Genomic DNA, 25,395 nt, shown 5'->3' with positions numbered 1-25,395 from the left:
GCACTGGAGCAATACAAAACATAAAGATGGCATAATCAAGGATTAAATATAATTCCAAACTAATGGTATAATCTCAATACATGCAGTACATAAACCGTGGTTTTACTCACCTCTGGCTGCTGACTTGCCAGCATGAGGTCAGTCATTGTGATTCAGGTAACAAACCCACCTGGAAGCTTATGTTCTTAGTAATTTTGCCTCCCATCTGCAGAATTATAAAACTGGTCATCATCTCAAAATAAGTCACAGATGGAGTTTCTGCATGTGAGTCCATTTTGTTTGTCTAGAATTATATCTAAAACCAGGTGACCATACTTTTTTCTTTTTCTTTTTTACTTTGAAGAGAAGTAAGTAGCTGGAATGTTAGCTTACAAATGAGTAAACACATTTATACATGTTTCAAATATGACCAGAAATTGCACCAAATATCTAAATATATAATGATGAAAATACAATATTACACATATTACTTAAAATATACCTCTGTAAAAGCTGTGCTTGATTTGTTTGCATGGTATTGCAACTTTATTTTTTACGTTTTGTCACATGTTAAAGCTGCTTTTTAAATTGGCCAGATGTAACACATTGCCTGTCTGGTCGGGCCCTATAGCAGCTTTGTTAGAGATGCAGCAATCTAATGCTTCTGTGAACATATGAACACTGCCCTCCAGCCATGCACCTGCGTACAGTGTGATGTACAGTAAATTGGATTAACAGGTCAAGAAAAGCAAAGAACACACACACATACACCATGATTCCTTCACTTCACCATGCTTTCTTATTCGAATGGATTTTAGATACGGTTGACAGCTCCATACGCATGTAGTCTACTGTATTTTATGTATTTTGTCATCAATAAGTTGAGGTGCCATGCTGGTGCTCTTTTTCCTCTCAGTGCATGGTAACAGATTTATAGAGCCGCCTGTAACTTCCTGCCCGAGCTCTTGACCTTTGACCTCATCACCATCACCTCATCACTACTCTTTCCTTTATCTGTCTTACTGCATCTGTCATCTCATGGAATCATTTAGAACCCTTTTTATTCTTATGGAGCGCCACTTTGTCCCAAATGTTGCATTAGAGACCTTTCTATTGTTCAATCCTGCTTTTAGTGTAAACCCCCTGCATATCTTCATCCCACTCTCTGCCTGCCTCCTTTCTCTTTGTCTCAATCTCTCCTTTCTCTCTTTCTTCTCTTTCTCTCTTCATCTGTGGGCCATCTGAACACCCCCACCCACCGACTCACTCAGTTCTCCTCCTTCACTTTCAGTAATTCCAGCGTTGCCTCTCTCGCTCGCTGGCGTAGCTCACCCTAATCCAGCTTTGACCTCAATCCCGTGATGTAACGGATCATGTGATGTGGGGAGAAAGGGAGAGAGAAATAGAAAAGAGAAGAGAAAGAGAAACAGGGGACGTAAAGTGGGGAAACATGGCTTAATCCCCCCATGCTCAAACTGCAGACCAATCACAAGCTGATGGGGTGGAGGGGGGTCAGGGTGCCTCCATTAACTTACAAAATATTAGTCAGCCACACACACACACACACACACACACACACACATACATGCACACACACACATACATGCACGCACGCCCCTTCTGGAAACAACAAGTCAACATGTTTGTTTCATCTCTGTAACTCAGTGGCTATTTACATGCCTGTCAGTCTGCCAAAAACACATCAACAACCAGTCTGTTTGTGACTGACAGGCACACACACAAATAATCACTGCGAATAAAAACACAATTTGTTGTGAAAGAAATCATATATGTCATATATCATATATTACATAGGTTAAAGGGTGGATTTAACACAGTGGCTACAGAATTCGGTTACATTAAATGTAATAAAACCTTAATTCAAAATAGATATTTTAAAAAATAAAAGTCCAGCTGTGACATTTTTCTGCACTTTAGGAACTCCATGCTCATTTTACTTCATTGTAAATGAATGACACCCCATTAATGACACATACACACATTAGGGTGTTAAAATAAATAATTAATTCTCAATAGTCTATGTATAATTTCACAAATACATAGGAAAACACATATTTTAAAAGTTGTCATCCATTTCATATCTTTCACTTATTTTGCTTCACTGGTTAACTGCTAGAAAGGTGCACTAGTGTAATTAGTCTAGTGTAATCAAACTCTTGTTCTTCACCCTCTTTCTTCTTCTTCTTCTTCTTCTTCCGTACTTTTTTTGGCGCAGCGTATCTTCAGCATACATTGACCGATTTCAGCCATTCAGTTATCAAAATGTTCATCTCACAGAGGACACAAGTTGTTTTTTTTAAATTATAATTTTTCAAATATTAAGCAATTTTTGCATCATTTTTAACATTAGAGTCTATGGAGGAGCCTTCAAAACCACCATGTAACATGCTTTCAGCTACAGAAACCCTTCAAGCATCATTCTGTTCAGCTCTTCGAGGGCTAATAAACTTGTATTCGGATTTGTTCAAATATATTTCGTTTTTAAAATATTAATAAAAATTCAAAAGCCATTTAACATTGAAGTCTATGAGAGAGCCCTTCAACGAGGGTCATCTGCCAAATGTATCTCCTCCTATGTAGAGAAGATTGAAGCAAGGCGTCTGGACTTGTAGAGTTTTCTAGAAGACGTTTCGCTGCTCATCCAAGCAGCTTCATCAGTTCTAACTGTTTGGTGGGGAAACATGGTTTATATGTGGTTACAGACCTATGTGGGTGGGTCTGGGTAAAAACTTCATCTCAGGCTGAAGCGTAGGTGGTTCCTGTAGTCTGCCAGTTTCCTAGAGGTCTTTTCATGTTCCCTCACCAATCGTAGGGTGTCCTTCCCAAAGTGATTGGCAACATGTTGATGAAGATTCTCAGTCATCCAGGTCATCATACGTAGAGAAGATTGAAGCAAGGCGTCTGGACTTGTTCACTTTGGGAAGGACACCCTACGATTGGTGAGGTTTTTTTTGTCTGAAGGCTTCGGTATGGACAAAAAGAGAAGTTGTTTGGAGGGTGCAACCCCCATTAAAATACATGGGATCTGCCCTAAGAGAAGTAAAAGGAGAATCACACAGATGTTTTAATTAGGGCTTAATTAGGCAGGCAGGGCTGTTACTGTGGTGACAGGCTGACACAAGAAGCACACAAAGCAGCCATATTTGTAGTCTTTATCAGACTTAGAGTAGAGTCATAAAGTTGCATAAAGCTATTTTTGGGATATGCTCATATGCACCCTCACCTCTCAGTGAAATTATACTGTCAACCATGTAACAAAATGAAAATATCCCAGAAAGTGTGTCTACTTCAAATTCATATAAAGACTCTTTAAGTACATTAACTTTCAAATACACTGCTCAAAAACATAAAGGGAACACTAAAATAACAATGAATGAAATATTCCAGTTGAAAATCTTCATTCATTACTTAGTGGAATACGTTGAGAACAAAACAACATAAAAATGATCAATGTAAATCAAAATTATTAACCCATGGAGGACTGGATTTGGAACCATGCTCAAAATAAAAGTGGAAAATCACAATACAGGCTGATTTAGCTTGAGTGAAGTTCCTCAAGTCAGAATGAGGCTCAGTATGTGTGTGGCCTCCACGTGCCTGTATGACCTCCCTACAATGCCTGGGCATGTTCCTGATGAGGCGGCTGATGCTCTCCTGAGGGATCCTCCCAGACCTGGATTAAAGCATCAGTCAAGTCCTGGACAGTCTGTGGTGCGACTTGGCATAGGTGGATGGACCGAGACATGATGTCCCAGATGTGCAGGATTGGATTCAGGTCTGGGGAACGGGCAGGCCAGTCCATAGCATCGATGCTTTCATCATGCAGTCACTGCTGACACATTTCAGCCACATGAGGCCTACATTGTCATGCATCAGATGGAACCTAGGACCAGCATATGATCTGAGGTCTCATCCCGGTAGCTAATGGCAATCAGGGTACCTCTGGCTAGCACATGGAGGACTGTGCCTCCAAAGAAATGCCTCCCCACACCATTACTAACCCACCACCAAACTGGTCATGCTGGAGGATGTTGCAGGCAGCAGAACGTTCTCCACAGCGTGGTCAGCACCTGCAGAACCTCTCCTTTATAGGGCTTGTCTTGATCACTGCCTCTCATTTCCACCTGTTGTCTGTTCCATTTGCACAACAGCAGCTGAAACTGATTCACAGTCAGTGTTGATCCTAACTGGACAGGCTGATTTCACAGAGGTGTGACTGACTTGGAGTTACATTGTGTTGTTCTTTAAGTGTATAACAGCCTCAAGCCTCCCTGATAGACAACTGCTGCCAAATGAAGACAGTTAAAAGTTGAATGAGGCTTCGCTGCCTCGTCTAAGACTGAGGCCAGAACTACATGTTCATGGGAAAAGTGGACGCCCAGGGCAACGGCCAGCTCAGCCCCTCCAGCTTCACTCGGCCTCACTCACTGACATCACGGCCTAATCCAGATTAAGAGTTTGAGTGTGAAAATATTATCAGCAATATCCATCAAGTTTTTTCTTAATGTCATAGAATAAGGTTGTGAAGATCAGTGATAACATTTTAAATATACACATTAGGTATTTCATTTTGTATTTTGTATGTAAATTATATTGATGATTATGTAATATTTCTGTGTTTATCGCTGCATAATAAACACAGTTTTGGGGTAAATGTGAGGACTGAGGACTCTGCTATACCTACAGGTGGACAGTCCACAAAGACTGTATGAGGAATTAGGGAGACATCTAGTGACCTGTTGACATTACTGCATTGTTTATGTGCACAAGAATTATTTGATTTAATACATCAATTTAGTGACAGTGTCCTGCTCTGCATGATTATAAGCTTTAGACACTGATCAGTGTGCAATATGGTGACATTTTTATAACACTGAACTACTGTGGCACCTCCTCTGTTGACTAAGAAGACTCCAGAGTGCCACACAGTCACACCTGTGATCCAGAGGGAACACCTTAAACATCAAATGTTTACATTGCATTATATGTCCGAAGCAGTTTTAAATGCAAAAAAAAGCCTAAGCCCTTTAAATTTGTATTCTTTTTAATGGCCAGGAGGGGGCGTCTCTTGCAGTTGTATTATGTCCAAGTGTCATGATGGCCCCACACCTGAGGTTACCTGAGGGGGTTAACCAAAAAACAGGTAATTAGATCTAATTAGGTAATTAGTAATTAGTGAGCATTTTGGTCACTGACTCACTTTTTGGAGCCACCCTCTAGTGGACACATGAACCCACTCAAAGGGCTGAAACTCAACAGGGAACCTCTAATAAAAGCTAATTACAAAATGTCATGTATGGCACAGATAAATATCTTTATAAAATTGCTGCAAAAATCATTGAAAGATGCTGCAAAAAAGACAATAACAAAAAAGATAACAATAAGTGCAGAATTACACAGATACACTACATCGGCTCGAAGGAACACTCGTTAGCTTTCTGACGGTGGTACTCCTAAAACTGAACACCAAACTGTTTTGCCTTTATAGCAGCTGTTTGGGGAGAGTGCCGGTCATTCTTCCATTAAGACATAACCAAAAACAGAGAAGCAGAGCTGCCATATTTTCTAACTCGCCACCATCTCCACATCTTTGACATCATAGACATAAAAAGTATACTGTGTTGTAGAACTTCTTGTGATTCTGACATTGTCCTTATTTTATTTTCAGATTGCAGATTCTCCAGCAATTCAGAGCAATCCTTCACATCAGCATTCAAAGCAATGCTTCAGCTGCAGCAATCAGACTGGTTACTGAATGTTTTTAATTGAATGAAGTAAGTTTTGTGAACAACAATGAGTGGAGAGGTAGGTGGACATGTGCATGCAGCAAAGGTACAGTGTTTTTGCCTGTACTGTGGTGTAGTACCACAATTAGTCAATAGGGGGAGCTGTAGAAAAACAACACAGCACTGACCATGTGTCTGGACAACACAGACTGTGTATGCACTCCTCCCTCCTCTCTTGTTTCTGTTAGCAGTGTGACCAGAGAAGCAGATGGCCTGAGCGATGCAAGCCAGCACACACACACACACACACACACACACACTCACACACACTCACACACTCCTTTATTGATCCCAGGGGAATCAATAAAGACACCCCATGTGTGCTGACCCCTCAACTTTTCCCGTAATCATACATCTCTTATTGCGGTTGCATTAATAGCACCAGCTCTTGTTAAATTGTGTGTGTGTGGTTGTACTGAACCCTGCTAGCTGACTACCAGGTTGTGCTAATGGCTGAATACAGATAATCCCTGGGAGCAGTTCCTGACTCCCTCCACACACACACACACACACACACACACACACACCTACCCTCGGGTTCTTTAGTCCTCCACCTCTACTGTTCTCCACTGTGCCTCTTGTATATGAATCTCATTGGTTCCCTATATTCAGACCCCAACCACAGAAAAAAACCCCAAATGATTCTTCTGACTCATACCCAGATTCTTATTCTTCAGTACGCATTAAAAAGTAATATCTGTTGTAGAACATCTGAAACCTTCCTTCTAATGACAGAGGTGTGATGGGCCACTGTGCCACCACACGGTGATTGGTGACAGACTCAAAACTGTTCTAAAGACTACCCCCTGGATCCTATTTGGTTCCTACCTCACACTTTGTATGAGCTTCAAACTATAACTGCACCTACATCTATTTTCAGATTAGGATTTGGACATCTTTCACAGACTTTTTTCCTTTCTTACATAATCACAGACTTTATGGATACTCAGGGAGCCCTGAGGCCATCATCTCCAGCTCCTGTTCCCACACTGACATTGTGACATTGAACTTTAACGTAGATCAACAGAGGCTCTTCCTCTTAAGGGTTATAATTTCATCCTCTCCAATTTTACAGTTTTGCCTCAGCTATGATGACCCCCACCCTTCATCCACCATATTCATCTGTCCCTCTTCCTTCTGTCTCTCGCAATCTACAACCCCCACCCCAAGACACACAGCACTGATAAACACACTGCTCCAGTTGTGTACTAATCTAGGGTCGACCCCTCAATGTACCCCCCCCCCCCCCCCACACACGCACATCCTCTTCAACATCCATCCACTTCTCTCTTTTGCCAACCCCCCCATTCCCCATCTCTCCTTCTTCTTACCCACGCTCCACCCGCCAGCCTCAGCTCCCCTCCCCTCCCCTCCACACCACCACCCCCACCCCTCCCAATCCCAGCACTGTGTTAATCTGGTGCTGGTCTGACGGTCAGCACTTTGAGCGGCAGACAGACAGATTGGCTGTAATCCCCTGAGTGCCACAGATGGAGCGGCACTACGCAGACCTTGGGGAAGGTGAACGCACAGTTGTGAACACACGCAGGCTGAAGTACACACGGACAAAGACATACAGTTAGGGAGGAAAAAAAATCTGTACACACCTCTTTGGATGTATGGATGTCCATTACACTGGATGAGTTTATGGTTGATCACAATCTCATGTGATGCTCCTTTGCTTTAGGGATGAATGTCTCTGATATCCAAAGACATGAATGCACACAATAAAAACAAAAGAGGCTCTTGTTACAGAGGGACAAGTGGACATATAGTTTGCAAAACTAACGAACAAATATAAATATAATTATATGTGTAAAAAAATATTATACACCATGCATGAATAATCCAAGCATCATTTTTCTTCATAATTAAAGTGTATTTAGAACAATGCACACAGACCCGGGTCGTCCTGTTCCACATGCCATGTTTAGGTCCAAAAATGGCAATTAAGCCATGTAATCTTACTGTTAGGTTAGCTCTGAGTTTAATTTTAATCCAAAGGATGAAATTATTCCATGCATAATTAACTGTGTTTGATGTAATCTGGGAGAAATATGCAGCATTTTGGGACAGGACTGTGTTACAGCCTGATCGTTGCTTTGAGATCCTCTGGCAGGAACCTCACGGCTGTTCCTGAAGCTGAAGGAGATCAGGCCTTTGCCACACATGCCAAACAGTTCCCTGTCTTTTATACCTTATAAGGACATAACTGGTGCGTAATTATATTAATTTCCATCTTGTTTTATGTTATTTTTGTTTTCTCATCAAAAGCATGCCATCCTCTGAGTGTTACAATAACTCTCAACATTAGGTCTGAAGAGGCATCTATGCAAGTTGAGGAGGCCATCATTATACTAGAAAAAATGATGAAATACTCCTACCAGAGAGACAGCATAAACACTGGGAGCAGCCAATAAAACAGTCTGAAATATTCTTATAAGGACAGAATTAAGTGGCAGGATCAGCAACAGAAAACCTGGAAGCCTGGAACCAGACATGTGTAAAAAATGATGAATTAGCTGATAGTCATGTTTAACAACAAATTTACAAGAGAAGTGACTTTACAACAAAAATAATGTAATTAGGGCCCGAGCACCGAATGGTGCAAAAGCCCTATTGAAATGCAAGCCTTTATTATTATTATTATTATTATTATATGTCAGTCCAGAGGACCTTTCTTTTGTATATGCATTTCACTATACTCCTCTGTCCTGCTGACCACCACACATGCCAGTAACGGGGGACAGGGGCCGCAAGAGGCGAGGGGGTGAGGGCTGTGAGTATCGTGGACCACAAGGAGTGCGAGGGCCCGTCATCGCTGCTTACAGCTTTAATTATAACTGAATTTTGACTCCTGTGCAAGACATGATAGATATTGATAAGACTGTTACAGTTCTGTAGCCCATAAAGCAAAGATGTCACCATTAAAATAATGTAAATAGTAAAAGGACTGACAATATAAACACACAAACACTTTTGTTTTGTTTTAGAGGAGACTTACATACATACTGTATTCTAGAGCTGTCCAATAAGATAATCAGCAGTATCTCAACCTACTAAGGAAAACATGTTAACATAGTGTATGTTTGTATTTTATTATTTTCTATTGTTAATTTATGTATTTAGTGATTTATTTATTGTTATAGTAACTATAATAGATCAGCTACAATACACTGCCAAAAATCATTTTGAACTGTGAATCAGAAGTGATACCGGATTGTGACTCCCAAACACTTCCCAGTGATTGCTTGTTTGTGGGTTTACATGTGTTGTTACATGTGTTTGTGAGTCTCCACCATTGTAGTGGTGATGCCCATTCAAAACAACAGGATTAAAGGCTGGCGTTTGATTAGATGTTTGTTTGTCTGTGAGTTTCATTGTAATAAGTATAGCAGAGGCGGTGACAGTGACATGAGTGTGTTTCATTGTAATGAATATGGCTGAGGGTCCGTGCTTTATCCCTTTTAATCAAGGAAGTAGAAGGATGAAATGATACACTGATGAGGGGAATGATGTCGACCTAGAAAGGGATATTAATTATGGGTTCTACATCTCTCTCTCTCTGTGTTTGAACTCTGGCATTTATGTTTTTAAAGACATATGTCTAGAAAATTATCATAAGGGTTGAGTAACCCTAACTCCAAAAAACATAAAGAAACACACAGGACATACAAGTGTGAGTGGGATAAATTCCTGTGTGTATAGCATCAACTTTAAAATGATCTAAAATTACACATATTCTGTCTGCACTGCAGATTAAAATACATGTCAGTACAGGTCATTCTTCAGTATCACTGAGATTTATAGGAGCTGAAGTTACACTGTGTCCTGCTGCCATCTAGTGGTGCAACGGGCATCTAAGTGCTGAGAAATCTGAAGAAAACACATTTTTCAAAGTGGGCTTCATGTGTTCAAGAACATAAGGGGGAAAAAATCTGCCACCAAACCAGACTACAGACTGCACGCAGGCTAAGGACTGTACTCTTTTCTATCTAGCAGAGTATTTATGTACCACAGACACATGAGAGAGTGTGTGTGTGTAACATCCATTTATTACCACCTTATATGACAAATCTGGAAATTACAAACATTGTTTAACTGAAACATTGTCCTCAACAATTCAAAAAAGAAAAATCAAACTGAGCAAAAAGAAACAAATTAAGTTAAAAGGGTGACAAGTTAACCTGAGAAACGGTATACAGATGATCCAGAGAAAAAACAATAGAAGCACAGGGGGGACGTATACAGAAACCATGACTAGTATTATTAGTCACGTCACAGATTTAACATTTTCACATTTTAACCTTCTTGTTTTTTAAAAAAATGTTTTTACAATTTGAGAACTTTTGGTTTTTGAGAACATTACAAACCACATTGAACCTTGCTATAAAAAGGTCCTTTATTAAAAAAGAAGCCACTGCTATAAAAGTATCTCTGACACCATTCTTGAGCTCTCAAGCTTTGGCTTGAAGTAATTCATTGAAACCAATTTGAACACCACAAAAACTGGTGAGGTTAAACTCATCGGTCGTTACGAAACAAGAGAATCAGTCTTTGGTGTCAGAATGAGTCAGTAGCATCACATTTCAGTAGAAAAACGTATTTCAAATCTGCTTTGTTTTTTGTTCTCTGCATTTTATCTGATTCATCCCCCCCATCTCTGTCATCCACATATAATCTGAAGTAAAAAATAAATCCTGTGCATGAGACTTATTTGGAAAGAAACAACCTAGCACAAATGGCAGCAATGATCAATATGGTAATCATAAATCAACTTCTTCATATATGCTGATGGATTGTATACAATTTGCTGTGGTGATCAGAGCCAACACTCATGCAAACACATACAGGGACAAAAAAATTCAGCCCAGAGACAAACAGTTGCTGCTCGTTTCTGGCTGGCAGAGGACAGGAAGCAGGAGAAGAGGAATAGGAAAGTTCTTCTAGCACCCTGCTGCAGAAAAGAGACCGGAGTCCCCCCAGCAGAAAAATACCCATCCTCTCCTCCTGTTTGTCCCTTCCACATTTGCATTGTTCTAGTCCAGGTTATCCATATTGTATCCACAAATTATCCACTTTGTCATAGAGTCAGTTACAAACAGTGCAAACTAGGAAATGTGTGCTTGAGGAGATCTCATCACCAAAGTGTTGGTACATGCACAAAAAGAGAGTACCCTAGAAGTCTGTTGCAGAGAGCACTAAGAAAAACACGACTATACACTTTAATTATAATATAATCAGTTTTCCTCTACATACTACTAACACAGAGAGAGGGAGGGGGCAGGTGAGTGGCAGAGGGACGGAGAGACAGAATGGTGAGGAAAGGACAGGAAGAGGTGAAGAGGAGAAAGACTGAGAGTGTTTAAGCACGCTCTCCACGGATACGGCGTGCCAGCTGGATGTCTTTGGGCATGATGGTGACACGCTTGGCGTGGATAGCGCACAGGTTGGTGTCCTCAAATAGACCCACCAGGTAGGCCTCACTAGCCTCCTGCAGAGAAGTGAAAGATGAAATGGGACAATAGTCAGGAGATCTGAAATTATTCATTGATTTACTTTGATATCTTGTTAAAAGAACATTAGTTTTTACATCTTCAGATTATATTGTTAATACTGAAACAGATGTTTTGGTGATAGTGTCTACATATTGTACACACGATTAGGGAAAATATACTGCATGTTACATATATGAACCCTTGTGGCCCCAAGGGGCACATTTAGAAAAGTGAAAATGGAAATGTTGAAAACTGGGAAACTGCATCTATCTTTTTAGATATTAATAGGTCCTGAAGTGTTGAGTGAAAAGTTGTAGAAAAAGGTACAATAAGAAAAGTTATTAGGCCTATAAAAACAGTGCAGTTGCCAGCTCTTTACACCTGTCCAAACTACAAAGCTACGTGTATGATCAGACACAGACATCCTTATCTAGTGTCAAAAGGTGTGCAGAGAGGGCACTTCTGCAGTTATCTCAAAGTACAGGAGGAGGGTAACGCCCACTCAAAACCAACCTGCAGAGCTCCGATAGCTGCACTCTGGAAACGCAGATCAGTCTTGAAGTCCTGGGCGATTTCCCTCACTAGGCGCTGGAAGGGCAGCTTACGGATCAGCAGCTCAGTGGACTTCTGGTAACGACGGATCTCACGCAAAGCCACAGTTCCAGGCCTTCACAGAACATGAAAAACATTCACTCACATAATCCTACACACATCTTTAATTTTAAATGAATGTGGTACTACATAGGTGAGCAAAAGGAGGAGAAATAACTGGGGCAAAAAGGACCAGAGCGACTTAAACCACTCCTTTTTCTGGTCAAAACATGGCTGCGATACTCATACATGTGCAGACAAGTTTAATATAGTTAAACTGTAGAACAGTGATTTAAATGCAGCTTTCTGTGTGATGTCCACCTTTTCTCAAGCAGTGTTAATTTTGGCAGCAATTTCGGATTTAGTTTTTATTTTAGTCTTGTGACTAAAATGTCATTTGATTTTAGTCACGTTTTAGTCATCAACATTTTTAAAGTTTTAGTCTAGTTTTAGTCGACTAAATATCAAATAATTTTAGTCGACTAAATCCACGGCAGATTTAGTCGACTAAAATTATTTGATATTTAGTCGACTAAAACTAGACTAAAACTTTAAAAATGTTTAAAAAATTCTATGATATATATTTTTCATGAAATATTTAAGGTTTGATTGTGCAATAAAAGCAGGCACAGCTTTAACTTGTGTTATTTGAAACAAACATCTCTTTATTTAATTGCTATGACCTTTTCACAAAAGCAGCAGTGAACAGTGAGCTGCTCTCCCTGAATACACTGTTCAGTCATGACCTTCTTCATGAATACTCCATAACTACAGCAAAACACTTCAGTGACAACTTAGAAACAGGTCGCATGCTGTAAAACCATCAGCAGCGGTGTCTTAATTTATAAATTTTGTCACGTGTATCTTTGAACGGAAGTTAAGATGACTCGTCTGCAAATGTCGCTTCAGGTTTGTTGTTTTTACCGCTGATAGTCGCTCCGCACGGTTTGTAAACCGTCTTGATTGTCTTGAAATTAAACGTGTCTGTGTGTCTGTTCTCCTGTTTTGTGTGACCATGCATGAGTACGCCTTCTTCCAGCATCGCGGCGCAACGTCCTTACACAGAGAGATCACTTCTGATTGGCTCTCTGCCGCCGTCTCCTGATTCGTCCCTCCCTTTCCACAAACAAAATTTGCTCTGATTGGATCTCGTCTCCATCAATAATTTCGTCTCGTTTTTATTCGTTGACGAAAGTGTCAATCCATTTCGTCTTCGTTTTTGGCACCGTGCGTTAGTTTTTATTTAGTTATCGTCTCGTTTTTATCAGCAAAAAAAGGTCGTTAACGAAAACTATGACGAAAATGATTCGTCAACAAAATTAACACTGTTCTCAAGCTTGCACGGGACAGTGATAACTTAATTCCTAATTTCTAAAAGGTATCACCAAAAGTAAAAAAAACAACAACATAAAGCAGAATAACCACACAAGCTACAGACTACATGTTAGTCTTAAAACGCTCATTAGATGCTGCTCTATCAAACTTGTTTTATATATTGTTTTCCACATATTCTTGTCCCTGAAACATATTCAGTAATGTATGGTTTAGATTTTCTTGCTAGGCTTACACCATATTTAAAATGCTTACTGAGAGCCTGACTCACCTGTAACGATGGGGCTTCTTGACGCCACCAGTGGACGGGGCACTCTTGCGAGCGGCCTTTGTGGCCAGCTGCTTACGAGGGGCCTTGCCTCCAGTGGACTTACGAGCAGTCTGCTTAGTACGGGCCATAGCTACTACAGGTCACCTGAAGGAGACAAAGGGCAAATCATTTTGGAGCTTTAGTTTCACATTCATCACACTTTTCCTGGATGAGAGTCCTCTGTTTATCACACTGACACAGAACAGAAGGACAAATAAGTCAATACAAATTATAAATGAAATTATAATTATTATATTTTGTAGGTTTGATCTACTTGATGTGATACTACTGCCAACACTACTCTTCCTAATAATAATAATGAATAATAAATAAATGCCTCAAAGGCACTTATGTATCAGCAAGTTATGCTATAAAACTTTGAAACAGGATCCAGCAACTTCAACTAAGTTTTATCTTTTCCAGTAAGTAAACAAACAAAACATTCACTTTCACAATGAGACCGACAACCATCAATCAAGAAAGTACGCCGACATTACTGGCTGGTGGACTGAAACGTAGTTAAATACACAACCCGGGAACCAATCAGCGTGCAGACTATATAAAAGTGGGCGGGCCCAGTTGCTGCTCTCCACTGTTGCTAGGTCCGCCTACTTCGCTCTGATGATGGCGGCGGTTTGATGCGCAAACGGGATAAAGACCCAGAGTAGAAGAGCAAAGGAGTAGCTCATAAACAACTTCAATTTCCCGAAAAACCGCTCTGCAATCATGTCGGAAAATAGGAGAAGGACACAGAGGACATTTCAAGGAACTCATAGATAGGCAATGGAAAACTGTACGGACCTTAACGGCTGCGTAGAACCGAGCTGAACCGGCGCATAATTTGAAACAGAATTCCCCCTAATCTGAACGGCTGCAGAAAGACTGCATTTTAGCCGTCGCTTCGACAGCCGTGTGTTATTTTTCCTCACACGACTAATATAGATGATTTTCTCCGGTAAATATCTCTATAAAAACCAAAATAAACAGCTGAAATTTTACAAAGTTCTTTCACAAACACGGTGACATATTTAGAGAGGCTTACCTAAGGGGAAGTGAGTTGAAGTCGCGAGAAATGTTTCGCTTGTCTCTATTTTCTTCTTCGTATCCACAATGGGAAGCAGCGTCCAGCGGGAAAATGGCCGCCGCGTCAATCATCTGTCCCACAATGCAACAGTGTTCAGACAACATTTATGTCAGTTTTGACACTTTTTGATCAACATGCGGCTTTGCATGAATTCAGTTGCATCTATTATACAGGTCAACGCTTACAGTTTGTGTAAGGAAATTGGTAAATACAGACACTGTTACTGCCTTTCAGTGTACTAAGAAATGAACATGTACACTCGGGTCAAAGCGAAAGTGATTTTAGAGTTGGTTTGTTGTACTTTTTAGTACTTTTTACGTGTATCTGGCTGTTTTTATCAGCAGAAATATTTATGTTTATATATTTAATATTATGTTTAGTTTTGCAATAAAAGTCTATAAATTATGTATCTTGATATTATTTACGTATTATCTGCAGTATTGTGAAGCTTAATTTTATGACATAAGAAAATAACATTTTAATCAAATATCAAAATGCTACAGAAATTTTATTCAATTTCTTGTCCAGTGACTTTAAATTTATTGTTGTGACATATCCAAATTATTATTTAAGACGAGAGTGGCTAGTTCCTATACGTATATATAATGTACATTTTTGTTTTGTCTGCCTTCTGTACAAATTTTAGGTCAAATATAATTACGCTCACTCACACAACCATTTAACCACAAGAATCTGTTTATTGTGTCTGTATGTGAATTCCAGAGTACAAATATTTTGCTCTTAAAAACGACTGAAAACATAAATCAAAAACACAGTAGAAAAAAATAGGTTATCAACCTGAGAAAAGAACAAAAAGTCAAAACATTACCTAAACATAATAATGTGGCTAAAAATTAAAAATATGATCAACACAGGTCTGCTACATATATGCCGCTTGTAGTCTGCCAAACCATGCAGTGTCATCATAGCAAATGACATTTCTAAGTGACAACCAGGATTTAACTTTTGTATTTTGATACACTGAACAGCAACAGTAGAAATACACCATCATTGTAAAAAAAGAAAAAGAAAACTCACTATGTTTACAACAAATTTCTATTTAAAAAAAGAGAGGAAAAATCAGAAGACCCATGTGTCCACCTGTAGATTTCTCAACCTTAATGCTAATTCCTATGCCCGTTTTAGATTACACACTATTCCTGGCTTGAAAAAACACTTGATTTGTAGCAAGGTATTCCTTGGCACTTACTAATTTTAACTGATGAGTGTAATTGTGATTCAAAGTTTGAAATATACATGAAGATACCTCTAAGGAAAATCTGCTACTAGTAGCACCAAAGAAGACATGTTCACACATTTACGGTTATCACAATCATATGATATATATATAGAACCTCAAACCAAACTACTAACTAAGTATAGAGGAAGGAAGGGAAGTGAAGGAACAAGAGGACAGCATATAGTAAATCAGAAAGCATTTAAGCGCGCTCTCCACGAATGCGGCGTGCCAGCTGGATGTCTTTGGGCATGATGGTGACACGCTTGGCGTGGATGGCGCACAGATTGGTGTCCTCAAACAGACCCACCAGGTAGGCCTCGCTGGCCTCCTGCAGATGGCAGAAGAAAACTTGTGAGCAATTTAGTGGAATGATGACAAAGGGCACCAGATCTTCAACAAAAAGTACTACCAACCTGCAGAGCTCCGATGGCGGCACTCTGGAAACGCAGATCAGTCTTGAAGTCCTGGGCAATTTCTCTCACCAAACGCTGGAAAGGCAGCTTGCGGATCAGCAGCTCAGTGGACTTCTGGTAACGACGGATTTCACGGAGAGCCACAGTTCCAGGCCTGGAGAAAACAGGGGGAAATTAACATTGAAAAGGACTGGATGGAGTCTAGTTCGCAGTAATGCAGTAATGCATCCTTCTTGGATTAAAGCAATTAAAGCGTTGACTGTTACTTTGTTAAATTTTGATACAGCGAATGACGCGCTCAGCCTCAATACGTTTTATGGTGTATGATTACAAATTACAAAAGAGCTGCTACAGTATTTACTCCTGATGTTCAGATGTGAGCTGTGTGCCTAAAAATAGTGAAAACAGGACAGGAAAACAGAACAGCCTTACCTGTAACGATGGGGCTTCTTGACGCCACCAGTGGAAGGGGCACTCTTGCGAGCGGCCTTTGTGGCCAGCTGCTTACGTGGGGCTTTGCCTCCAGTGGACTTTCGGGCAGTCTGCTTGGTACGGGCCATGGCTACTACAGGTCACCTGAAGGAGACAAAATAAGGGCAAATCATTTTGGAGCTTTAGTTTCACATTCATCACACTTTTCCTGGATGAGAGGACCTGAAGGACATAAGAAAAAGTAAATAATTTAATTTCAAAGATGTTTATTATGATATCTTGTAAATAACAAAGCATTTAAGAATCATGTTGTGTAAAACATATGGGTACAGAATATGATTGGAGGTTTCCTTGAAGACGTTTCACTGTTCATCCAAGCAGCTTCATCAGTTCTGGTGCTGGTTCAGAACTGATGAAGCTGCTTGGATGAACAGTGAAACATCTTCAAGAAAACTTTACAAGTCCAGACACCTTGCTTCAATCTTCTCTACGTATGATGACCTGGATGACTGAGAATCTTCATCAACAAATATGATTGGAGTATTCCTGTTACATTTAATAATTGCTTTAATGCAATAATAATTCAAATAATTCAAAGCTTTAGATCAACATGACACAAAAACTCAGCCAAAGTGTGTAAAAAAATCGAAGTCTGTTTTTTTATCAATCACACCAAATGCAGCTTATGCAACATTTGTAGAAAAGTTGACAGCAAAAGCATCAAATCATAGTACAGATCTTTATCAGCTAAACCAATCGTATTGCGTAAATGGCATTGTGAGGCGGGATGTTGTGAATCTTTCAACCAATCACAACAAGATATTTACCTCGCAAGTCCCGCCTCTTGCGCAGTGAACGGGTGTTCGCTCGTTTCTTCATACTGGGCTCCCCGGTTGGTCACGAGTTTATTTTTTTATTATTTAGAATGAGCTATTTTAAAGGAAAACCAGGCGGTCCCGCCCACATCGGCTGCCCCGCATGTGTAAACGAGCGCACCTAAACATAATGGCTGGCTGCTAGCTTTAAGAATGTAAACGGGAAGGAAAAAATCGTTGTACCAAACGAGAGGGCGATGATAAAAACGACGGAAGATTATGAAAACCGCGGCACCAAAGTGGAATACATTTTTTGAAGATGATACTAGACATGTTAAGGGATCAATTGATGAACAATATTTTGTCAGACGACCCCTCACTTTAGGCGCATTTCCGAGTCAAAGTCGACCGGATCACGAGTGCTTTAGGTCCCCGACTCCCCGAGCAGACAGATAATAGCTCGACTGCTCTCCGTTTTGTTTTTTACCGAAAATAACCAAAAACCCGCATCATTTCCAAAATAACATGACATTAAATGACAAATCGAAGCTTTAATAAAATAGTGATACTCACCTTAGAAAACTTGATGAGAGATTGCAGCTCAAAACTGGGAATTTATTCTTGAGTCTCTAAAGCGTTGTTCTCGCAATAAAATGAAGGGAGGAGAAAAAAAGGAAAAAGAACATAGGAAAGCAAGAGGAGACACGTTTCCCATGATGCATCTGGGACAAACACATTACATACATGCTGTGATATGATAAACAATCACACAGACACACATGGTAATACTGCGCAACAAGTTTACTTAATCTTGATTACTGACCTTTTTGTTAGTTTGGATATTTTATATCAAAGTTTTGGGCACATTAAAGGCGCCTCAAGGGGAAAAAACAAGCAAAGCACTACCATCATTTGAGAATTAACATAGAATCAATTATAATAATCCTTTCTGCCCTTTAACACTATATTTACAAATTATATGTATTTTAATTTAGTTATTTCAAAAAAGCAATAAACTTCAACATAATAAAAAAAATACGTCTTTACGTTTACACCCACGTCTATAAAAACTGACATTGTAATAAATACATTGAATTATTGTAGCCTAATATTATTTTTTATTAACACAGAAATCAAAATAAAATTGCAAGTTATTTTGGACATTAAGTAATTAAGTAATTACATCATCAGTCCTGCAAGTGGCGCAAGACACATTGTTCCGAAACTAAAGAAGAAGAAACGTGGGACTATTTTTTTCCCTGATTCTCCAACATGGCGGCCGCCAGGAGGTTGAAACGCGTGGTGGCCTCACAGACAGGTTTTTTAAATTTAAAGGCCACTTCAGACCCTGAAGGCTTGGTCAGTAGTAGTAGAAAACGTGTGAACAAGAACAAGAAAAAGAACTGGAACAAACACAGCGACATAAATGATGTGGAGGAGTTTTTAGAAGACGTCAGGCATCAAGAGAGGACTACAGGGTAAGCTAACTGTTTGCGGAGTGGACCATCACATGCCGTGATTTTTATTTCATTTTAGCTATATATTTAGCGTGTATCTTTACAGTTGTCCTGTAGCACACTTGATTCTAACGTAACTGTGAACCTTACTGTCTTCTGAATCAGCATACAGGTGCCCATCACTACACCATAAATAAACCAACATTTCCAGTTCAAGTGAAATAACTGTAGCTCTAAATAAAATGTTGCATTATTTAGTTTCAGTAAATGTAACGCATGATCTTTGTGTTTCAGGGGTCTGATTTCAGAAAAATCGGATGACAGTTTGTTCTTTTTGGATATTGGACAACCCAAAAAACTTGAACAGAAGGGTGAATATTTGTTTATTTCACAGAGCAGTACAAGGAAATATTTGAATCTTAAGATGTCTCTCTGTTTTTGATGCGCACTTATTCACTTATCTGTAAAGCAGTAGAACCTGTGGAAGGAAGGAAGAGGAAAGGAAAAACACAGCGTCCTCTGAGGATAGACCTGATCCTACAGCGTGACTCCCTTGTCCCACCACCTAAAGAGTAAGTCGCCTGGGACTATTTCTCCTGGTCTTTCCTCTATAGCTATTCTTTATGTGAAAATAGATAGGAAGAAACAGCATGATTTGGTCTAAACTGATTTAGAACTTATTCAAAAAATTAGTAGGGTTTAGGAGTTGTGACAATATACTTGGTTTTCCTCAGACAACATGACTTTTTATGTAAAATACTACTTTAAAGTTTGATCTGTGTGTGTCCTGTGATGATCTCATCCTTGCGCTCCCAGCATTTCCTTTATGGGAATGTGAAGACAACACATAGGAGCTCAGGAGACTGTTATGTGAACAGTATCTTGGGATCTGAGGATACTTAAAACTTAAACATATAATGATCCATTTTGCACACTGAATGTGGGTTCAACACTTGTCCCTGATTTCTCCTATTTCTTTACTATCCCCTTCCTTACCTTTGTAACTGAGTATCTTATTGTCTCTGTTGCCAGTGTGCTGGCCTACCAGCAACCAAATGCCAAGAAACTCCGTCGTATTGCCCAGAAGGCTGAGCAGCTGGCAGCCAAAGGCGTGGTACCACGGAGACAGAAACGGCTGCTGGACAGACGGCCCATCGAGCAGAAAGCCAAGAAAGCAGTGACGGAAGCCAACAACAACCCAGACAGAGACTTCTATAACATATGGGATCAAGAGAGTAAGTGTAGTATGTGTGTGTGTCTATGTAAGTCGGTCCAATGATGATCCCATCCTTGCGCTCCCAGTATTTCCTTTGTGGGAATGTGAAGACTATCTTGGAGCTCAAACAACTGTTGTGTGAACGGTTGTCTGGTATCTGAGGATAAATGAACCCTGATGTGCAAGATGAACACAGCAGGATATTTTAAGAAGTTCATAGGAAACGATGCTGCCTGATGTGCAAAAAAAAAGTCACCATCCTAAAGAACAAATAACCTCAAGTGTGATTACTCGACTAAATGCAGAGAACAGGATCAGGGAGATGAGAGGAAGAACGGTGCACACAGCTACAGCTTTTGGCGTTTATTCAAATAGAAAGAGAGAGTCATGCAAAGGTATGCACATGGCACAGCAGCACAACGGCAACAAAAAAATATATTGGCCCCTTTATAGGAAGACAAGGTCCAGAGTGGCCCCCTGTCAGTTTGAGTTTGACACCCTTGCTGTGAATGTTTAACTGTGTGAACACATTACCACTGTATGTGATGTGCATGTTAGACTGTTTTGGGCTACTGTTGACCTTACAGTCAGTCCTTACAGAAGGTTAAGTGTAGCAGGCAGCTCTGTTTTGGGTATAGGATGTGGCCCCAGAGCAAGAGCATACTTATTATTACTTTTCCTCTGAGCTTTCTTGTCCCTGGCGGTCAAAGTGACCAGAGGAACTGAAAAGAAAAGCGAGTTTTATTTTGTTTGCTGAACTGGTTAATCCTGGCCTGTTTAGTGCGTATGTTGTAATGTGAAAATCTTGATCTACTCCGAGTCCCAGTTAGGCCAGTCTAGCCAGATGTAGAAGTTGAGGTGAGGCTGTAAAGTTGTATGTCCTACAGCATGTTTCTGACAAGCAGCGAGTTATGCTTGTAGAAGTTTAACTTCTTGGTAAGCTGTCACAAGTATATTAATTGGTTTGGTAGCTTTTATACATGTAGACTTTTTGGTAAAACTGAAGATTTTTTAGGAAAGCTACATACTTACAGCATTTTCTTCTGTTGAATGTAGCCAAAGAAACAGCAGATCCCTGGTATCTTCAACAGACGGGCAAGAAACGCGTTACGGTGAGGATAAGATTTTAATTACATCTAAACAAACTGAACAAAGATGGTTGATATAACGCACTTTACCTATGGATGCTGGAGGTTAACTTAGCTGCATCACTAATTCATCAGCGTCCAGTGAGGTTGAATGAGAAGCCATCTGTGCTTCCTGCGGTGGAGGTGATCGCCCCTGGAGGATCCTACAATCCAGACTTCTTCTCCCACCAGGTAACTTAAGTCTCCACCTTTAGATGTAGTCCCCAACTGCAACTTTTATATTGTAATTACAGTAAAATTACTGTTTATTTTCTCAAGTGTGTTAAAATATCTAACAAATACTTTATTTGAAGATGCTAATTGTAGTCACAGCTACTTACCTTATCTCCTGTCCTCTCACTTACTCTCTGTGAAACCAGGCATTGCTTCAGGAAGCCCATGAAGTGGAGGTCAAAAAACAAAAGCAAGAAGACAAAATAGAGAAACAGCTGGCTGTCAACAAAGAAGACACGGCTACTGAGGTATAAAAGATTACATCCTCAGGGGGAAACTGACAAACGGATCTTTAATTTTTATCTGATGTGCATTGTTGTGCTTTTTAGGAGACAACTCTGCGTGAGCAGGTGGAAGGTTTGGTTGAGGAGGAGATCGAAGATGATGATGAGGCTTCTGATGAGGATGAGGAGGGAGCAGCAGTAGGAGCCATTGCATTGGCTGAGAAGAAGACTGAGAAGCAGAGGAAGAAAGAGAAAGCAGAGAAAATAAAGGTACATGAACAAGTTTGACCTTTGGTGTAATGAAATTGTAGAATTCTACACCTTTTTTTTCTTAGCACACATGTTGACCTGTCACAGTGGGGACAGTACAGGTGTGTCAATTATGGAGTCAACATCTGTCTCATCCCCTGTGGGGATAAAAATAAAGCAGCTATCTAAATTTGTTCCCTAATAGTTTTTGCTTTTAACAAATCTATTCCAGGAGCAGCAGCGATTGGCCAGCAAACTGCAGACAAAACAGCAACAGCAGCTCTTCCAGCTTCGCTCCATAAAGGCCACCATCAGGAACGAAGAACATAAGACCAAGTCCAGGCAGATAAAACGCAAGACCCAGCAGGAGGCCCAGAAAGCTCAGCCCAGAAGACTCGGCAAACTCAAGTACTTGACAATCTTAACCATCCTTTCTACACATGCGTCAGCTTGTTTTATTGGCTATACTGGGCTAAGATAAGTTTGCATTTTTAATCATAGACATTGAAAATAACTCGCATAATTAATAAGTTAATCTTAATAAGAGTTTATATGGTATGTGTCTTACTGGAGAATTCCACTAGAGGGTGCAACTAGAACACTAAACACTGGCTTGTAGTAAACAAAGATCCTGGCACATTTTCAACAACATGACGATTTTTCAGTAAATGTTCTCAGTGACCACATGGACATACATATTTAGTGCAGCTAAACCTTTGTTTGTCACACTGAATTATGGAGATGGCAACACTACATGAACATGTTATCCTAATGACATGTCTTTATGCCAGGAGCAGTTTGGGAGTGAATGTCTTTGTAAATGTGTGTACTCACAGGTTCCAGGCTCCAGACATGGAGGTTCAGCTGAGTGATGAGTTGGCCGGCTCCCTGCGACAGCTCAAGGTACTTCACTAAAATTTGTGATTTATGCTCATCCACTTTGACGTCTGCTAGTGGGGACACTGTTTATCTGTAATGAGGTTTGGTTCATTTGGTTGGTGTATTATCTTCTGCACTCTGCATTGTCTTATTCTAAGATTAATCCTATTCTCTAATACTGTGATGACCCACTTTTTCCCCTCGTTTCATTTGATGTAATTGCTCGTGCAACCTTCTCACTTCTCTCTTGCCATTATGTCAACGTTTATAGTGTGATTTGAACGGATTTGTATCATATTGGGTGTGAATTGTGCATTGAGTCAGACACTAGTCTGACATGGATGTGTCTGGACTTGTCTTATCCTCTCACCTATTATTTTCTGTAATGTTTTGTTTCTGCAGCCAGAGGGCAGCATACTCAAGGACCGTTTCAAGAGTCTGCAGAAGAGGAACCTAATCGAACCCAGAGAAAGGGCCAAGTAAGGACTTGTGCTTCACTCTTACGTAACACCTCATTAAAGGCAGAAATGATGTACAGACTGTTGAGGTGTATATTGAGGTAAATTTATGTTTTCACGCTCTCTTAGGTTCAAGAGGAGGCTCAAGCTGAAGTATGTGGAGAAGAGAGCTTTTAAGGAGATCACTTAGTGTTGACCTGCAGACCACCACAGCTGAAGATGGGCGACATTTAAAACCACAAGTGCAACATAATGGAACTGTGTAAATAAAGAGCAATGACTGTGCAGGGCCTCTTTAACCCTTTCATGCAACTACAAATTCTAACCAGTTTTTACTACTATTATTACTATCATATAAACTCTGATAAAAGATGCTGGCCCTGAGTATTTCCTGGTTAAGTCCTGCCTTTTTCCAATCCCTTCTTCCAGTTAAATACAGATAATGTTATTTTTGTGTGTGTTGCGTAACTCAACTTCTATCAGGATAAGGTTATCAAAGGGTTTATAGTATACAGCTGAGCCTGCCGAGGCCAAGTGTCAGTGTGCCACTACTCTGCTCATACATGAGTAAAGATTCGCAGCTGAGGTTAATAATGGGGTCAGCAGCCCCATTAAGAGTTATATTCACTGCAGGGTTATTGGTCTGGTTTATGGCAGCTATCAGTATGTGCATACCTAAACCCTTATACTCTTAATTTGTCTAGTTCAGAGTGGATCTCTCATATGGAGGTATTAATATACAGCAAAATGTTGAAAAACTAAAGCGAAGCATTGAGTTGACAAAAACATGGAATATGCTTTTTTAATCCCTAGTATTAGATTAGTTGATTGAGTGGCATTTAATTGAAATGGATTAATGGTTTCCTTTATCTTGAGGTGGAAAAAAAAAAACTCAGACAGATGGGCTGAAAGTGGGCATGTGATAATTGATTCCAACCCGCTGGTTTAAAACCATAATTGCCTTCAGTGTCCTGCCGGTGTGAACAACAACGCACACACACATACTCTGTCCCATGGTGCCCGGAGCTACGCCAAAGCTTCTTATCCGTTAATCAGTGTGAAAATGTAATCTTTTACCTTCAGACTTTGCAAAAGGGCCCCCACCCACCTAGCTGCATAAATCGGTTGATCACCCACCCCCCCCTTACAAGACAAAAGAGTGAACTAGACTCCATTTTAGTGGATTACCAGTGGTTTTATGCCAGTTACCTGCTGACGTAAAGCACTTTGTCCCCAAGAAACCTCATCCATTATTTTTCACTTATGGGAATTACTGCAGAATACATGAAAGTATAATGCTGTCCAGTCAAACAGCTCCACCAGGGATAAAATTACATCATTTGTACTGTTTGTACTATTGGTGTACAATGGACAATACTGTAACATCATACTAATTTTGATTTATGTTAATGCATTATGAGGAAGTTATTATGTGCTTATTTCACTTGCAACTGAAAATCTATGGTAACCTGATCAGAATTTTTGTATCACGGCAAGCTCATATATACTTATGGTAATTTTAATATTTTTGAAACATCAGGATTTTGTCCTGAAAGACCCCTGAATCTCTCTACCAAATGTCATGGCCATCCATCCAGTATTGTCAATATGTGGATGAAGAATCTCATCCACATCATTTCCATTCAGTGTGAAGCAAGGCAACAAGTCCAGTTGTGTTGCTTCTCCCTTTGTGTCTTTCTTCCATTGCTTCCTCTGACTCCTACGTTTTCATTGGTGTTTGTAATAAATGCACTTTTCAAAGCGCTGGAGGCAAGCCTCTGTACCAACAATCCATCAGTGTCCTTTGGTGATAATAAAGCACGGTTCTGTTTTAGGGCATGGCTGCCTCCACTTGCCAAATGTCTTCTCCATATCTGGATCTAAAAGAAAAAAAAAATATTTGTCTCAAACCAGTGCATGACATCATGATGGCTGCATTTACTTTAATGGTAATAAAGCAACTGTGTTGGCCCTAAGCGATATTCTGGGGACTCCATAAACCCATGTTAGTGTAGCAGGAATGAAACGTGAGTCCCCTTATTTCAGATTA

At 40.0% G+C, this 25,395-nt stretch overlaps 3 protein-coding genes across 4 annotated transcripts; 1 reads left to right on the top strand and 2 right to left on the bottom strand.

Annotated features, from left to right (window-relative positions):
• Positions 1 to 9,819: 9,819 nt before the first annotated feature.
• On the bottom strand, positions 9,820 to 14,687 carry LOC114444396 (histone H3.3). Its single transcript, XM_028418891.1, has 4 exons — positions 14,560 to 14,687; positions 13,479 to 13,622; positions 11,798 to 11,951; positions 9,820 to 11,280 (listed from the first exon to the last, which is right to left on the bottom strand). Exons 2-4 carry the CDS (start codon positions 13,604 to 13,606, stop codon positions 11,152 to 11,154), a joined length of 411 nt encoding a protein of 136 aa, XP_028274692.1. The 5' UTR covers positions 13,607 to 13,622; positions 14,560 to 14,687; the 3' UTR covers positions 9,820 to 11,151.
• Positions 14,688 to 15,275: 588 nt separating this feature from the next.
• On the bottom strand, positions 15,276 to 18,233 carry LOC114444395 (histone H3.3). The gene is made up of 4 exons (XM_028418890.1): positions 18,075 to 18,233; positions 16,687 to 16,830; positions 16,255 to 16,408; positions 15,276 to 16,169 (listed from the first exon to the last, which is right to left on the bottom strand). The coding sequence occupies exons 2-4, from the start codon at positions 16,812 to 16,814 to the stop codon at positions 16,041 to 16,043; spliced, it is 411 nt and encodes a 136-aa protein (XP_028274691.1). The 5' UTR covers positions 16,815 to 16,830; positions 18,075 to 18,233; the 3' UTR covers positions 15,276 to 16,040.
• Positions 18,234 to 18,739: 506 nt separating this feature from the next.
• Positions 18,740 to 25,135, top strand: nop53 (NOP53 ribosome biogenesis factor). 2 transcript variants are annotated; one of them, XM_028418888.1, is made up of 12 exons: positions 18,740 to 18,979; positions 19,253 to 19,329; positions 19,431 to 19,530; positions 19,991 to 20,193; positions 21,231 to 21,286; positions 21,398 to 21,493; positions 21,682 to 21,783; positions 21,865 to 22,029; positions 22,241 to 22,416; positions 22,845 to 22,911; positions 23,290 to 23,366; positions 23,475 to 25,135. In XM_028418888.1, the coding sequence occupies exons 1-12, from the start codon at positions 18,774 to 18,776 to the stop codon at positions 23,533 to 23,535; spliced, it is 1,386 nt and encodes a 461-aa protein (XP_028274689.1). In that variant the 5' UTR covers positions 18,740 to 18,773; the 3' UTR covers positions 23,536 to 25,135. The 2 variants fall into 2 exon arrangements, with proteins under 2 accessions (XP_028274689.1, XP_028274688.1); XM_028418887.1 differs by having other exon boundaries at positions 19,428 to 19,530.
• The last annotated feature ends 260 nt before the right edge of the window (positions 25,136 to 25,395 follow it).

The sequence above is a fragment of the Parambassis ranga genome, chromosome 13 (genome assembly GCF_900634625.1).
Source record: "Parambassis ranga chromosome 13, fParRan2.1, whole genome shotgun sequence".
NCBI lineage: Eukaryota > Metazoa > Chordata > Actinopteri > Ambassidae > Parambassis > Parambassis ranga.
The sequence above is the reverse complement of the archived record's forward strand: the minus strand, read 5'-3'. Positions and strand labels throughout refer to the sequence as shown.

Coding starts and splice junctions, on each gene's coding strand:
- LOC114444395 (XM_028418890.1), bottom strand. CDS start 16,814: ATGGCCCGTACCAAGCAGACTGCCCGAAAGTCCACTGGAGGCAAAGCC. Junction 16,409..16,686: donor AAGAAGCCCCATCGTTACAG/GTAAGGCTGTTC, acceptor TGTTTTCTCCAG/GCCTGGAACTGTGGCTCTCC. Junction 16,170..16,254: donor CCGCCATCGGAGCTCTGCAG/GTTGGTAGTACT, acceptor TGCCATCTGCAG/GAGGCCAGCGAGGCCTACCT.
- nop53 (XM_028418887.1), top strand. CDS start 18,774: ATGGCGGCCGCCAGGAGGTTGAAACGCGTGGTGGCCTCACAGACAGGT. Junction 19,330..19,427: donor CAAAAAACTTGAACAGAAGG/GTGAATATTTGT, acceptor TTATCTGTAAAG/CAGTAGAACCTGTGGAAGGA. Junction 20,194..21,230: donor TAACATATGGGATCAAGAGA/GTAAGTGTAGTA, acceptor TGTTGAATGTAG/CCAAAGAAACAGCAGATCCC.
- LOC114444396 (XM_028418891.1), bottom strand. CDS start 13,606: ATGGCCCGTACTAAGCAGACTGCTCGTAAGTCCACTGGAGGCAAGGCC. Junction 11,952..13,478: donor AAGAAGCCCCATCGTTACAG/GTGAGTCAGGCT, acceptor TGTTCTGTGAAG/GCCTGGAACTGTGGCTTTGC. Junction 11,281..11,797: donor CAGCTATCGGAGCTCTGCAG/GTTGGTTTTGAG, acceptor ACTTCTCTGCAG/GAGGCTAGTGAGGCCTACCT.